General features: G+C 44.5%; 1 protein-coding gene across 1 annotated transcript in view; it reads right to left on the reverse strand.

Moving 5' to 3' along the window:
• Positions 1-14,493, reverse strand: part of UBL3 (ubiquitin like 3) — a 150,431-nt gene that overhangs the window by 39,115 nt on the left and 96,823 nt on the right. The window contains exon 2 of the mRNA XM_056561850.1: positions 11,348-11,456. Coding sequence (XP_056417825.1) covers positions 11,348-11,456 — 109 coding nt within the window. The remainder of the gene's footprint in view (positions 1-11,347; positions 11,457-14,493) is intronic.

Below are 14,493 nucleotides of genomic sequence, written 5' to 3' on the forward strand. Positions count from 1 at the left end.
TCCGGTGGAAAACCTTATTTGTTTTATTATTTTTTAAATCAACTGGTGCCAGAAAGTTAAACAGATTTGTAAATTACTTCTATTAAATATTCTTAATCCTTCCAGTATTTATTAGTGGCTGTATATTACAGAGGAAATTCTTATCTTTTTGGATTTCTTTTCAGTCTGACCACAGTGCTCTTTGCTGACACCTCTGTCCAGGTCAGGAACTGTCCAGAGCAGGAGAAAATCCCCATAGCAAACCTCTCTTGATCTGGACAGTTCCTAAAATGGACAGAGCTGTCAGCAGAGAGCCCTGTTGTCTTGACAGAAAAGAAATCCAAAAAGAAAAGAATTTCCTCTCTATTATACAGGCGTTAAGTACTGGAAGGATTAAGATTTTTTAATAGAAGTAATTTACAAATCTGTTTAACTTTCTGGCATCAGTTGATTTAAAAAACCGTAAGGGGAGTGCCACAAGAACACTGAATTGTTCGAACAGCCCTCTGCTTCCATCATTCCTTGGCCGCATGTGCCCTATTATACGGTCTGCTACCAACAAAAGATCAGCTGACAAACTGATCCAGATCCCATTAAACAGGGAGATATCAGCCTGTTCAGCCGATAAGCGATCTGTGTTATAGGACTGTAATGCACAATGACTTCTGTCAGCAAACCAATAGGGTTACTTGCCGATTCCAATGCCTTTGAAATTTTGGAAATTTTCAGTTTCTATTTTTCTTATAAACATTCAATGAGAAGGCTACAGAATTGAAAGATTATAGAAACCACTTCAGTGGTATAGTCAACCCTTAAGCCAGTGTTTCCCAAGCATTGTGCCTCAAGCATTGTGCCTACAACTCCCGAAATTTTGCAAAACTTCTGCATTCGGGAAGACAGGGCTTAGTTTTCCCACCAGGCTTCAAACAGGGCAGAGGGGGGAGGCTCCTGCTGCAGCCAATTGTCTTACAGCCAGGCACAGGACATTGAAGAGAAAAATGGCTGATCTGGGATGCACAGAGAAGCTTTGGACAAGGACGGATCACGGTGGGACCTGTTTGGCTCTGTTTGGTCTGTCAATCTCCTGTTTTCTTCCTGCTTCCAAGACGCGAGCTCAGCACAGGACCTGCTCCGGCACAGGGCTCATCTTAGAAGCAGGAAGAATACAGAAGGGAGGAAGTGATGGAAGATTGATATGTGGATATGAGATAGATCAGTGTTTCCCAACCAGGGTGCCTCCTGGTGTTGCAAAACTACAACTCCCAGCATGCCTGGACAGCCAAAGGCTGTCCAGGCATGGTGGGAGTTGTAGTTTTGCAACATCGGGAGGCACCCTGGTTGGGAAACACTGAGATAGATCGATATGGTTTTTTTTAATGTATTTTCCATGTTTACTGTCCCTTGTGTATAACAAATCCTCAGTTGTTCCTTAGTAACAAATAACCACCTTCTTTTTCTAGCATGTCCTATTAGGGTCAGTTTGTTGACCGTCACTATGGAGCCTCTGCTAATATTTTAAAGTCATGCAGCAAATCTCAGAGGCCAAACCATATTTCTTTCATTCCGCAGAGCATTACTAAAGTATAACCCATAAATCAGAAGCATTGGTGCAGAGAACTTATTAAAATGCCTTAGAATAATCATCGGCATAGGTTGTCAATGCTTTGATGTTTCATTCAGGAAAAGGGAGTACAGACCAGCTCACTGAGCAGCATCATAGGTTTATACAGAAATGGACTGCGTACAAAACTATTCCCTTAACCACAATGAAAACCGCAATTAAACAGAAATAACCTGAGCGCTACGAAGCCAACATTTCTTCTTCAATGTGTTCAGTCTGTCCAGCCAAGAACCCTGGTCTGCAAGAACAAACACTAAGTCCTCACTCGTATGTTAAAAGGGCTTTCTGTAAATAGATATTTGGCACAACTATCTAGGCAAGTCTTTTCCTTATGCCGTCTTGTATGCAACAGTATTTTACACTAATCAGTTGCATTTTAGCTATGCTTCTTTTTAAGATGCAATCTGGTACATTGATTTTTTTAAATATAATGCAACCTATGCTATTTATTACAGAATTTTCATTACAGCATTTCCCACGATGCTTCCGGCTTTGCAGAGACTATGGGGTGGAGTCTCAACAATGCAATAGCTCTAAGGGAAACAAGTGACAGATCAAGGATATCAAATCTCTCTGCCCTAACTCATCCTGAAGAGTTTCAGTGTATTCCCACGCAATGCAGCTTCAGCATGTCTCCTTGAGATAGGTTACTCCCTGTCATCTCTTACATGCAAGAGGCAGGACAAAGCAGGTCAAGCTGCATCTCAAAGGACACACTAGAGAAAAGGCATACAGTAGATAGAAACAGGCATGAGTCAAGGGAGTTGTATAACTCTGCAGGTAATCATTGCATGGAGTCACCTACTATATCACTGCTTTCCTGGTCTGTAAGAGCAGAAATCCTCTGTTCAACAGCACACTTTGCAGGGAAGCTATAAATATGACAGGTAGAGCTTGATGGCGAGAGGAACGGCCTGAGAGCTGAAGTTCACAGGTAGTCAGTCAGCCACACAGAATAGACAGATGTCCTGTCTACACAGAAAAGCATTTACAGGGGTTCTGTGGTGGGAAAAAAGATAGATTACTCACTAGGTAATCTGTTTTTCATTAGCTCATGACAGCACCCTTGGAGAGGACCTCCCACCGCAGGACAGTAAACCTGGGAACATAAAAATTGGACACGCCTCTCCACACCTCAGTTCAAAGAAAAGTATTCCAGAGGAGCCACTAAACACAGAAAATTATTTTCATTCTCTAAATTAAACAAACATTTTTTAATTTTTTTTTAAAGGGCAGGATAAATGAGGGGTGCTGTCATGAGCTAATGAAGAACAGATTACACAGTAAGTAATCTATCTTTACCTAATCGATCATGACAGCACCCCTGGAGACTTAGAATAGTAACCAATCAGGGTGGGACTACTGCCTGAAGGACTTTACATCCAAAGGAAAGATCAGAAATAGGATTTAATTGCAACCTAGTGTTTTAAAAAAAGTACCGTATTTATCGGCGTATAACACGCACTTTTTAGGCAAAATTTTTTAGCCTAAAGTCTATGTGAGTGTTATACGCCGATACACCCCCAGGAAAGGCAGGGGGAGAGAGGCAGTCGCTGCCCGCTTCTCTCCCCCTGCCTTTCCTGGGGTCTAGAGCGCTGCTGCCGGCCCTTCTCTCCCCCTGGCTATCGGCGCCGCTGCCCGTTCTGTCCCCCTGACTATCGGTGCCGGCGCCCCATTGCCGGCGCCGATAGCCAGGGGGAGAGAAGCGGCGCCGACAGCCAGGGGGAGAGAAAGGGCAGCGGCACCCATTGCCAGCGCCGCTGCCCCGTTGCCTCCCTCCATCCCCGGTGGCATAATTACCTGGGTCGGGTCCGCGCTGCTCCAGGCCTCCGGCATGCGTCCCCGGCGTCGTTGCTATGCGCTGCACGGCGCGGCGCATGACGTCAGTGTGCCGCGCCGTGCATAGCAACGACGCAGAGGACGCGCGCCGGAGGCCTGGAGCAGCACGGACCCGACCCAGGTAATTATGCCACTGGGGATGGGGGGAGGCAACGGGGCAGCGGCGCCGGCAATGGGTGCCGCTCCCCCTTCTCTCCCCCCTGGCTGTCGGCGCCGTTTCTCTCCCCCTGGCTATCGGGGAGATAGCCAGGGGGAGAGAAGGGCCGGCAGCAGCCCTCTAGACCCCAGGAAAGGCAGGGGGAGAGAAGCGGGCAGTGACGGCCTCTCTCCCCCTGCCTTTCCTGGGGGTGTATCGGGGTATACACGCGCACACACGTACCCTCATTTTACCATGGATATTTGGGTAAAAAACTTTTTTTACCCAAATATCCTTGGTAAAATGAGGGTGCGTGTTATAGGCCAGTGCGTGGTATACCCCGATAAATACGGTATGTTTTGAGGACCATGTAGCTGCCCTACAGATCTGGTCAAAAGAGGCTTGAGCCTTCTCTGCCCAGGAAGAAGCCAGTGTTCTGGTAGAGTGAGCTGAAAAGATTGATCCTGATTCCTTGTAGTGTAGACTAAAGTAATTGATGCCCTGATCCATCTACTAATAGACGGTTAAGAAGCAGTCTTGCCTTTATTAGGGCAAGAAAATTTGACTAAAAGATTTTCTGTAGAACGAAAGTCCTTAGTAGAGTCCAGATACTTTAGGAGGCATCTTCTGACTTCAAGGTTATGAAACTTGACCTCACCTTCGTGTCTCGGCTCATCGCAAAAAGAGGAAAAAAAATTCTCCTGAGATTTATGAAACTCTGAGACCACTTTCGGCAGAAAAGATGGTAAATTTCTCATTACTACTCTGTCATCTAATATCTTGGTATAAGGAGGAAAGGCAGAGAGTGCTTGTAATTCTCCTACCCTCCTAGCCATTGCTATTGCCAGGAGGAAGCACATCTTGAAGGTGAGCAACTTGAAGGAGATAGAATCCAGAGGTTCAAATGGTGGTCCTGATAAGGCATCTAACACCACATTCAAGTCCCAAGGGGGAACGGTAGGTCTTGATAGAGGATTTAATCTTGTAGCTCCAGAAATAAAACGTTTAATTAAGATATTATCTGCTAACTTGCAGTTAAAGGAACTAATTGCTGAATATTGTACTTTAAAGGCACTAGGACTTAGCTTCTTATCCAGGCCTAACTGGAGGAAATGAAGGCTGTGAGAGATATTACGATCTCCCAATGGATCAACTGCAGGTCCCACTACTCTTAAGAAGGCTCTCCATGTTCTTAGGTATATGACGGATGTTACATCTTTCCTACTTGCAAGTAAGGTTTTTATTACTTGGCCAGATAGGCCTCTAGCTTTTAAAATTGCCCTCTCAGCATCCAGGTTGTTAGATGAAGGTGAGCCGACAATCATTGCAAATATCTCCTTGTTTAGACGCCATTTGGACTGAAGAAGATTAACTCTGCTCAGGAAGTCTGCCACCTTCTTGGCTTCCCCTCTCAGGTGAACCGCAGACAGTGAGGCTAGCCTGGCTTCTGCTAAGGAAAAAATCTGGAAGGAGAGATTTAACAGGGAGTCTGATCTTGTCTGCCCTTTGTTTAACCCCTTAAGGACGCAGGGTTTTTCCGTTTTTGCACTTTCGTTTTTTCCTCCTCACCTTTTAAAAATCATAACCCTTTCAATTTTGCACCTAAAAATCCATATGATGGCTTATTTTTTGCGCCACCAATTCTACTTTGCAGTGACATCAGTCATTTTACCCAAAATTCTACAGCGAAACGAGAAAAAAAAATCATTGTGCGACGAAATTGAAGAAAAAAAACACCATTTTGTCATTTTGGGGGCTTCCGTTTCTACGCAGTACATTTTTTCGGTAAAAATTACACCTGATCTTTATTCTTTAGGTCCATACGATTAAAATGATACCCTACTTATATAGGTTTGATTTTGTCGTACTTCTGTAAAAAATCATAACTACATGCAGAAAAATGTATACGTTTAAAATTGTCATCTTCTGACCCCTATAACTTTTTTATTTTTCCACATATGGGGCGGTATGAGGGCTCATTTTTTGCGCCGTGATCTGAAGTTTTTAGCAGTACCATTTTTGTATTGATCGGACTTTTTGATCGCTTTTTATTCATTTTTCATTATATAAAAAGCGACCAAAAGTACGTTATTTTGGACTTTGGAATTTTTTTTGTGCGTACGCCATTGACCGTGCAGTTTAATAAATGATATATTTTTATAGTTCGGACATTTACGCACGCGGCGATACCACATGTTAATATTTATTTTTATTTACATGGTGTTTTTTTTTTTAATGGGAAAAGGGGGGTGATTTGAACTTTTATTAAGGAAAGGGTTAAATCACATTTATATACTTTTTTTTTTACACTTTTTTTTGCAGGGTTATAGCTCCCATAGGGACCAATAACACTGCACACACTGATCTTATACCCTGTTCACTGCAAAGCCATAGCTTTGCAGTAATCAGGGTTATCGGCGGTCGATTGCTCAAGCCTGAATCTCAGGCTTGGAGCAATCAATCGCTGAGGGGACACACCGGAGGCAGGTAAGAGGACCTCCGCTCGTGTCCCAGCTGATCGGGACACCGGATTTTCACTGCGGTGGTCCCGATCAGCCCCGCTGAGCAGCCGGAAAGGTTTTACTTTCGGATTAGACGCATCGTTCAACTTTGAACTCCGTGTCTAAAGGGTTAATAGCGCGCGGCCCCAGATACATGCTGGGACCGACCAGACATGACGCAGGGTCATCGAGGGAGCCGTCCAAGGACGTAAATATACGTCCTTCGTCGTTAAGGGGTTAAGCAAACTACAGTCGTGGTGTTGTCTGAATATATCAGCACATCCTTCCCTTGGATTTGAGGAATAAGCAGAGATATTGCCTGGAACATTGCATAGAGCTCTTTGTAATTTGATATAGACTGATGCATCTGAGGAGACCATCTGCCTTGAAGGATATGCTGGCCGCAGGAGGCACCCCCACCCCCAAGGACTCCCGTCTGTAGTTATACTCCCTACCGATGAGGGAGACCAAGATACTCCTTGAAATAGGTTGTTGGGGTTCATCCACCATATCAAGGAGACCCTTGCTTTTGACAAAAGGGAAACATTTTATTTAGTGATGAGGGATGGCCATCCCACTTTTGAAGGATATCTGTCTGCAACATTCTGGGTCTGTACTGAGCCCATGTCACTGCTACAATACAAGAAGTCATCAGACCTAGTACTGACTTTCTTCCCTGAAGGTGCATAAGTGAGACCGGAAAAGAACTTCTACTCTGTCCTTGTCCTGTTTGGCTAGAGGCAGGAGAGAGAGAGCTGAGACATTGAATCCAGAAGGATGCCTAAGAAAACACTGCCTGGAAGGGGTTAAGTTTGACTTTTTTAGATTCAGATTCCAACCTAGATCTTTCAGTATGGAGCAAACTACTTGAATGTGCAAATGAAGGGTTTCTGATGAGTCTGATACAATCAGTAAATCGTCCAGATATGGAACTAAAAGGATGTTTTGGGTTCTTATGAAAGCTGCCACCCCCGCCATCACTTTGGTGAATACCCTTGGGCCTGAGAGACCCCAAAGGGAAGGGCTTGGTACTGAAAATGGACCCATGCTCCCTCCATAAACACCGCCACTCTTAGAAACGTCTGATGAGTACTGTGGATGGGAATATGGTAGTAGGCATCTTCTAAATCTACAGAGGCCATCATGCAATTTGGAAATAGCAGAGGGATTGTGGATTTTAGGGATTCCATCCTGAATTTTTTGTATGACAGAAAGATGTTTAACTTTTTCAGCTTTATTATAACTCTGAAAGAACCGTTGTTTCTTGTTGTTTTTTTTTTTACAAAGAAGAGAGGGGAATACAATCCCATCCCCTCTTCACCTGGGGGACTGGAACCAGAACTTTTTTGAGCAACAGGTTTTATTTCTGTTATCATGGCCTCTCGTTTCAGGGAATCTTTCACTATCCCAGTGGGAAAGAATCTGTCCGGAGGAAAAGACCGGAACTCCAGACGGAGACCCGATCTCTGGGTGGATAGAACCCAGGGGCTGGAAGAAATTTTCTCCCAGGCCCCCTCAAACCTGAAGAAAGATGCACCCCCCCCCCCCCAACTGGGAGAAAGCAGTCATTGTTTGGGATCTTTGGAACTAGACTCTTTGTTGGGATTGAAGAGGAAACCTCGACCTTTACTAGGGACTTTACATTTCCTATTGTCCTGAAACTTCTGATTAGGCTTTCTGGATTGTTTTATGCTACGAAAGGAATCGGGCACGACCCTGAGTGGGAAATCCTTTCTTCCCATCAGAAGCCTTCTCAAGTACTTTGTCTAAGACGGGACCAAAAAGGTGATCTCCAATGCAAGGGATGGAACATAGTTTGCCTTTTGAACCCACATCACCCTTCCACTGCCATGTGGCTCTCCTAGAAGAATTAGATAAAGCAGCTGCTCTGGCACCCAATCTTACAGAATCTACCGAGGAGTCTGCCAAAAAATCTACCGCCATGGAAATTACGGGTAAGGATTCTAAGATCTCTTCTCTAGGGTTCTGGTTAACAAGAAGGGATTGTAATTGTGAAATCCAGACTCTTAGGGAGCGAACGACACATGTAGCAGCTACATTGGTTCTGATAGAAGCTGCGGCCGCTTCCCAGGTCTTTTTGTTAAGAAATCTGCCTTGCATTTTGAGGATCTAGGAACTCGGTCTTACCCAATGGACAAAAAAGCTTTTTTTTTCTTTAAGTCATTTTTAGCCCCCAAGGCATCAATTAACGGGGCTTTATCCCATAACTTAGTGATTGACTCCTCAAAGGGGTATTTCCTCTTAAGGAGTTTAGGAAAAAAAGATTTCTTCTCAGAATTTTCCCATTCCTTATCAATTATTTGCTTGATACTATTATGCAAATTAAATGTACAGGACTTCTTGGGGCCTAAGCCTTCATATAGGGCATCTCTGGTTTTGTGCTCTCCTCAAGATTAGCCGTTAGGCGGATTGCTTTCAGGAGCTGATCCGTATTCATCTGGAGAAAAGAGCAATTTGGCTTTAAACTCTTCTTGCTCTTCATCAGAGGAGGAATATAGAGTAAGATTTTCCTCGTGAACACTAGGGGGACTGGAAATAGCAGGAGTGACCTCAGAGGAGGCTGAAGCACCCACATTCCCGACAATTCCTAGTCCTTAAAAGGAGAACTCCGGTATGGGAGGGAAAAAACAACTTATCCCCTATTCTAAGCATAGGGGATAAGTGTTAGATCGCAGGGGGTCCGACAACTGGGGCCCCCCACGATCTCCTGTACGGGGACCCGGCTCGCTCCTGCTCAATGCAGGAGCCGAGCGTTTTCTACCACAGCCGAAGCTGCGGCCGACACACCCCCTCCATACACTTCTATGGCAGGGCCGGAGATTGCCGGAGGCAGCACTCCAGCCCTGCCATAGAAGTGTTTGGAGGGGGCGTGTTGGCCGCAGCTTCGGCTGTGGTCGAAAACGCTCGGATCCTGCATTGAGCAGGAGCGATTCGGGTCCCCGTACAGGAGTTCGTGGGGGGCCCCAGCTGTCTGACCCCCCGCGATCTAACACTTATCCCCTATGCTTAGGATAGGGGATAAGTAGTTTTTTCCCACCGATACCAGAGTTCTCCTTTAAGGGATGAATTTATCTCCACTCCATCATTACTCTTAGGTTGCTAGCAACTGCAAAGGACTCCTGGGCCACGATAACTTCAATACAGGCTGCACATATAGGCCGACATTTATCATTGTCGTTAGACTGTTTCTTGTGTCTACAAAAGGCACAAAAAAGGCACAAGCAGGGTTTATTTGCGCCTTTTTTGTGCCTTTTGATTTACACATTTCTTCCACCTCCCTCTGTCGAATGCTCTGACATTGTGGAAGAGTTTTTTTTTTTAGCAAAACACTGCAGGGCAACTAGGAATGGTCTGCTCAGCTGCTGCGGGCTGGAACTGCTGCCACTGGATACTGCTGATGCGGGCTGCTGTACTGCTGCAGGCTCAGGCTTCTGGATATTGCTGCGGGCTGTGGATATTACTGCGGGCTGGCTGCCTGCTGTCCACAGGGTTCCGGATGCTGTAGAACGCAGACAGGGAATCCGAAAATGGAGAAAACCTGCACCCCTTTTGAATGGAACCGGAAGTGACACTACGCTGCCGGGCTGACGTCACATCCGCCGGCGTTACCGCGCAAACGACGCTCCTGCCCCGGAGACGGGAGACCATGCTACTCCACCGCCCCCTCCTTCTTAACGCCGCTGAGACTGGGGGAAAGGACGGAGATGCAGGGCTATCTGGACCCCATGCCCCACAGGACCTGCAGGCAGGCTTACGGCTGCTCCCCAGAGGAGAATTCTGCTGGACAGGGAGCCCTTCTACCAGAGGACCGGCAGCCCCTGGAGAGGTATGGCGACAGCTCCCAAGCCTCCTACCGGAGGACAGGAAATCTGAACTGAGGTGAGGAGAGGCGTGTCCCATTTTTATGTTCCCAGGTTTCCTGTCCTGCGGTGGGAGGTCCTCTCCAGGGGTGCTGTCATGTGCTCTCTGCTGCCACCTCTGTCCGCATTAGGAACTGTCCAGAGGAAAAAGAGTTTCACTATGGGCGCATTTGCTCCTGCTCCGGACAGTTCCTGACATGGACAGAGGTGGCAGCAGAGAGCACTGTGGTCAGACTGGAAAGAAGTACACAACTTCCTCTGGAACAGCTGATAAGGAAGGATAAAGATTTTTAAATAGAAGTAATTTACAAATCTGTATAACTTTCTGGCACCAGTTGATTTACAAACATTTTTCCCCTCTTGAGTGCTTCTTTAATGGAGAGGGGGGGCCAACGGTGGATGCAGCTGAGCAGGGATATAAAAAAAAAAGTACCCCTTTATAATATTGCTGGGGAGTATTAGCATCACAGGTTAAAAAAAAAATAGTAGTGCTTTTCTAGAACCTTCAAGGCTAGCATTAAAACAACAAGCACATAAAAATGTAACAGGTCATCAAACACTTTACTGTGCAACAAAGTGTTTCGATTTCTCATCATTTTCAAGTTCACTGCTTGTGGCCAGTAAATGGAAACAGGAACAGGTCTTTAGGGGCTGATCACGTCACGTCAGAGGCCTTACAGTGGCATCCACCATCCATACAGACTGTGATCAGCATCCTCCATGCAGACACTAGTCCAGAACCTGCACAAGCGGAGCTGAACACTTGTGATTGTACTTGGTGAGTTCATCAACCTAGTGTTGGCCTCTATACTTTCTGTAGCTTATCTCAACCCCTGAGTGACTATTCAGACCAGTCAAAATTCAACGAGCCTTCACTAGGGTGACAGGATCATTTCCTACATCATAAAGACAAACTACTGGTGATCACATTGGAAATAATGGATTTCACAAGTAGGAAACTGATTCTTGACTGCATGACCAGAAGAGGGATGTGGTATGACCCAGAGCAGTGTTTCCCAACCAGGGTGCCTCCAGCTGTAGCAAAACTACAACTCCCAGCATGCCCGGACAGCCAACGGCTGTCCGGGCATGCTGGAAGTTGTAGTTTTGCAACAGCTGGAGGCACCCTGGTTAGGAAACACTGGGCTGAGCTAACAGGTCAAAATGGCAACTCTTAGCAACTCCTAACTCCCGGGCATGCTGGGAGTTGTCATTTTACAACAGCTGGAGGCACCAGTGGTTGAGAAAGACTGACCCAGAGGAATGAACTGATTTTAAGGACTAACAATGAATGTTGCGAACTCCTTCTGGTTACATACATTCTGTATTATACGTCAGCACAATGAGATCCAGTGACCCCTCGAGCAGGTAGCAGAAACAAGACACTCACCCATTGGCCAGTTGTCATACACATGTTTAGCAATGTCCGCCGCTGAATCGTTTGGTGAAAAGAGAAATTCTTTTGTCTTGCCGCTTACCAAGATAAGACGTAAATTAATCTGCAAAAGAGAATGAAAGAATAAGGTCATTTACACAATGAAAGCACAAGAGGCACAAAGTATCAGAGTCACATATCTTATTACTGCCAGATATACACATTCAGGCACTGTATCAGATTTACTTGGATCTTAGTACCTTTTGTTACTATGTGCAGGTGTCGCTGGAACAGGATTTAACAGGTATTCACAGTGAATATGTAAGATAGTAATGCGCCATCTCTGACAGATGATGAGATTTACTAATACAGTAATATCAGCGGGTCAGTCCCCCCCGCCCCCCTCCACCACCACCAAGAGGCGAGCGACACATTCGTCAGCAGAGAACAAAAAAAGTCACAAAAGCTGTTATTAGATAACATTTAAGAAGAAAATATACAGGTGTATATATATACAAACACAGACACACACACACACACACACACACTGTAGGCATCATTCCTAACACTCGAAACTCCGTCATCAACACATCTGTATATAAATGGTGTGCTAAAAATAATTTTTTTAAATAAGTTTCAGTTTCTGCAGCTTGACTACTTAAAAGCGGTTGTTCAGCAAAACAAACAACCTTTCTATGGTGTCCAAAAGTATAATGAAGCAACTTACTAATATTATGTAATTAGGCATAGTTCAGAGATTATCCAGACCAGCTGTGCTCTCTCTTGTAAGCTGTGACGTCCTGTCACATTCTCTTAATGCAAAGAGCTCCTCTCCCTCCTCCCCCCCAGTTATTGCAGGAAGAGACCAGTAATGTGAAGGGGGGGAAATTATATAACTGCTCATTAAATTTATGACTCTTAATAAGGCAGCAGGGAGCCCATTCTGACAAAAAAAAAAAAAAAAAAAACCCTGACTGAAAACAGAGTCCATGCTACCTTATTTAATTAGTCATAATGCTAAGGAGCAGTAACACCAGCTCTCCACTTCACGTCATTGGTTTTGTCCCATGCTGAAATAAGGAAAAGGGGGGGGGGGGGGGAGTAGCAGAGTGCTAACAGAGCCTGTGACATCACAGCTTATATGGAAAAGAGCACAGCTGAAATGTAAGCTGGGTGCACTTTGGCTTATAATATTATAGAAGTAAGTTGCTTTATTATACTTTTTGCCACCCTACACAGGCTGTTTCTTTTGGCATGGCAGGTAGTAGTAAAGCGCTGATAACAATGATCAATGTTATGCTATGGCATAGCATTGATCAGTGTATGCAATCTACAGATTGCATGTAATAGTCTCCTATGGGGACTGAAAAATTTAGAAAAAAACTCCTTTTTCCCATTAAAAGGAAAAAACAAACAAAAAAAAACCCTGTCACATGACAATGAAAAAAGTATCAGTAATTGGTATTGTCAAGTACTTTAAAAAAAAGTATCGGTACTCGTACTCTGTATCGGGACAACACTTCTGTATAGAAAGGCACGGTGACTGTGGCTTACTTTGGGTGACGAAGTGCCCCGGCTTTATAACTTCTGGCTGTAAAGATGAACTTTTTATAGCTGGAAACACATATTTTTGGTGGATCCTCTTCAGGAATAGGGAAAAACTGAATGATTAATGGAAATACGATCACTGGGACCTCCGTAAATCATAAGAATTAAGTGAAGTGACAGTACACATGCTTGACCATCACACCTATCACTCTCTATAGGACTTATGAACATTGCCAAGCGCTGAACTTGTTTTAAAGTCCCCAAAAAAGTAAATGCAGCAGTGACTGAGCATGTGCGCGGACACTTCATTCACTCTGGAAACATTTGACCTCCATTGTTGGGATTGGTGCCCAGACCTCCATCGTTTAGCTAGTTATCCCCTATTCTGTGGACGGGGATGACCCCTTTAGGACAGCACACAACAACTAATGTTCTACATATATATAAATACGCTTGATAAAGACAGTGTGATACCGTTGAAACGTTGTGTTGTGAACATGGGCTAATAAAGCACTGTTGTGTTCTACTGAAGAACCTCGGTTGTGCTGTTGGGTCTGTCTACTTCTGGATTTATATATGCGGTCTGTGACTTGGACTGCTTTTTTTTTTTTCCACTTGCACCCCTCTTCCTGCTGGTATCTTTGCTGTGGTCGTGCTGCCTGCTTCTTGGCTTTTGTGTGAGATGGATATATATATATCACACATATATATATATATATATATATATATATATATATATATATATACACATACACATATATATAGCACTTGTTTCACTGTGATCCACAAGTGATGATATTGCCGTCCACAGTGGAGAAGTTCTATACAATGTAAGTACAATGACTCGTGACCATGATCTCACAATGGAGGCATAGTCAACAGCTACCAAATTCAATGAAGTTATAAATATTTCATATGTACATATTTATAAGCACCCACCCCCCCACGGGCCGATGGAGACTGCACTGTGATGGCGGGAGGATCTACGCACTAATCTGACTGCTAACAGGATGTCACAGTAGATGTCAGCTGTGATTACAGATCAAAGATCCCTGACCTGGATTACTAGGAGAATGGGAAGCCAGAGGTAAAACGTATTCCTCCCCAGACTGACAAAGACCCTCATCAATCACTGTCTCTTCATTAGTGGCGAGCCCCTGAAGATCACATCACACAGTGTATGGCTGTCAGCAGAGACAGCTCCGCACCACAGCCAACGACCGCACAACAGGCTCACTCATTACAACACAAGATATTGGTAGTTAGAGTCACAAAAAGGCGCCATCAGGAAGAGTCATCAGTTCTTGTTTTGTTTCATGAAAACTATAAATATACTAATGGCAATATCCTTACCCGTTACTACATACTGTCAATCTACAGTGGTCCCTCGAGTTACAATATTAATTGGTTCCAGGACGACCATTGTATGTTGAAACCATCGTATGTTGAGACCATAACTCTATGGAAACCTGGTAATTGGTTCTGAAGCCACCAAAATGTCAGCCAAATAATAGGAAAAAGTGAGGATTAAAGATAAATAGGTAGAAAACTAATACAGATAAAGCAAATCCTTATATATAAAAGTAAGAAAGATCTGCAGGGAGCTGTAAATC

Source organism: Hyla sarda, chromosome 2 (assembly GCF_029499605.1).
Source record: "Hyla sarda isolate aHylSar1 chromosome 2, aHylSar1.hap1, whole genome shotgun sequence".
In the NCBI taxonomy this organism is placed as follows: Eukaryota; Metazoa; Chordata; class Amphibia; order Anura; family Hylidae; genus Hyla; species Hyla sarda.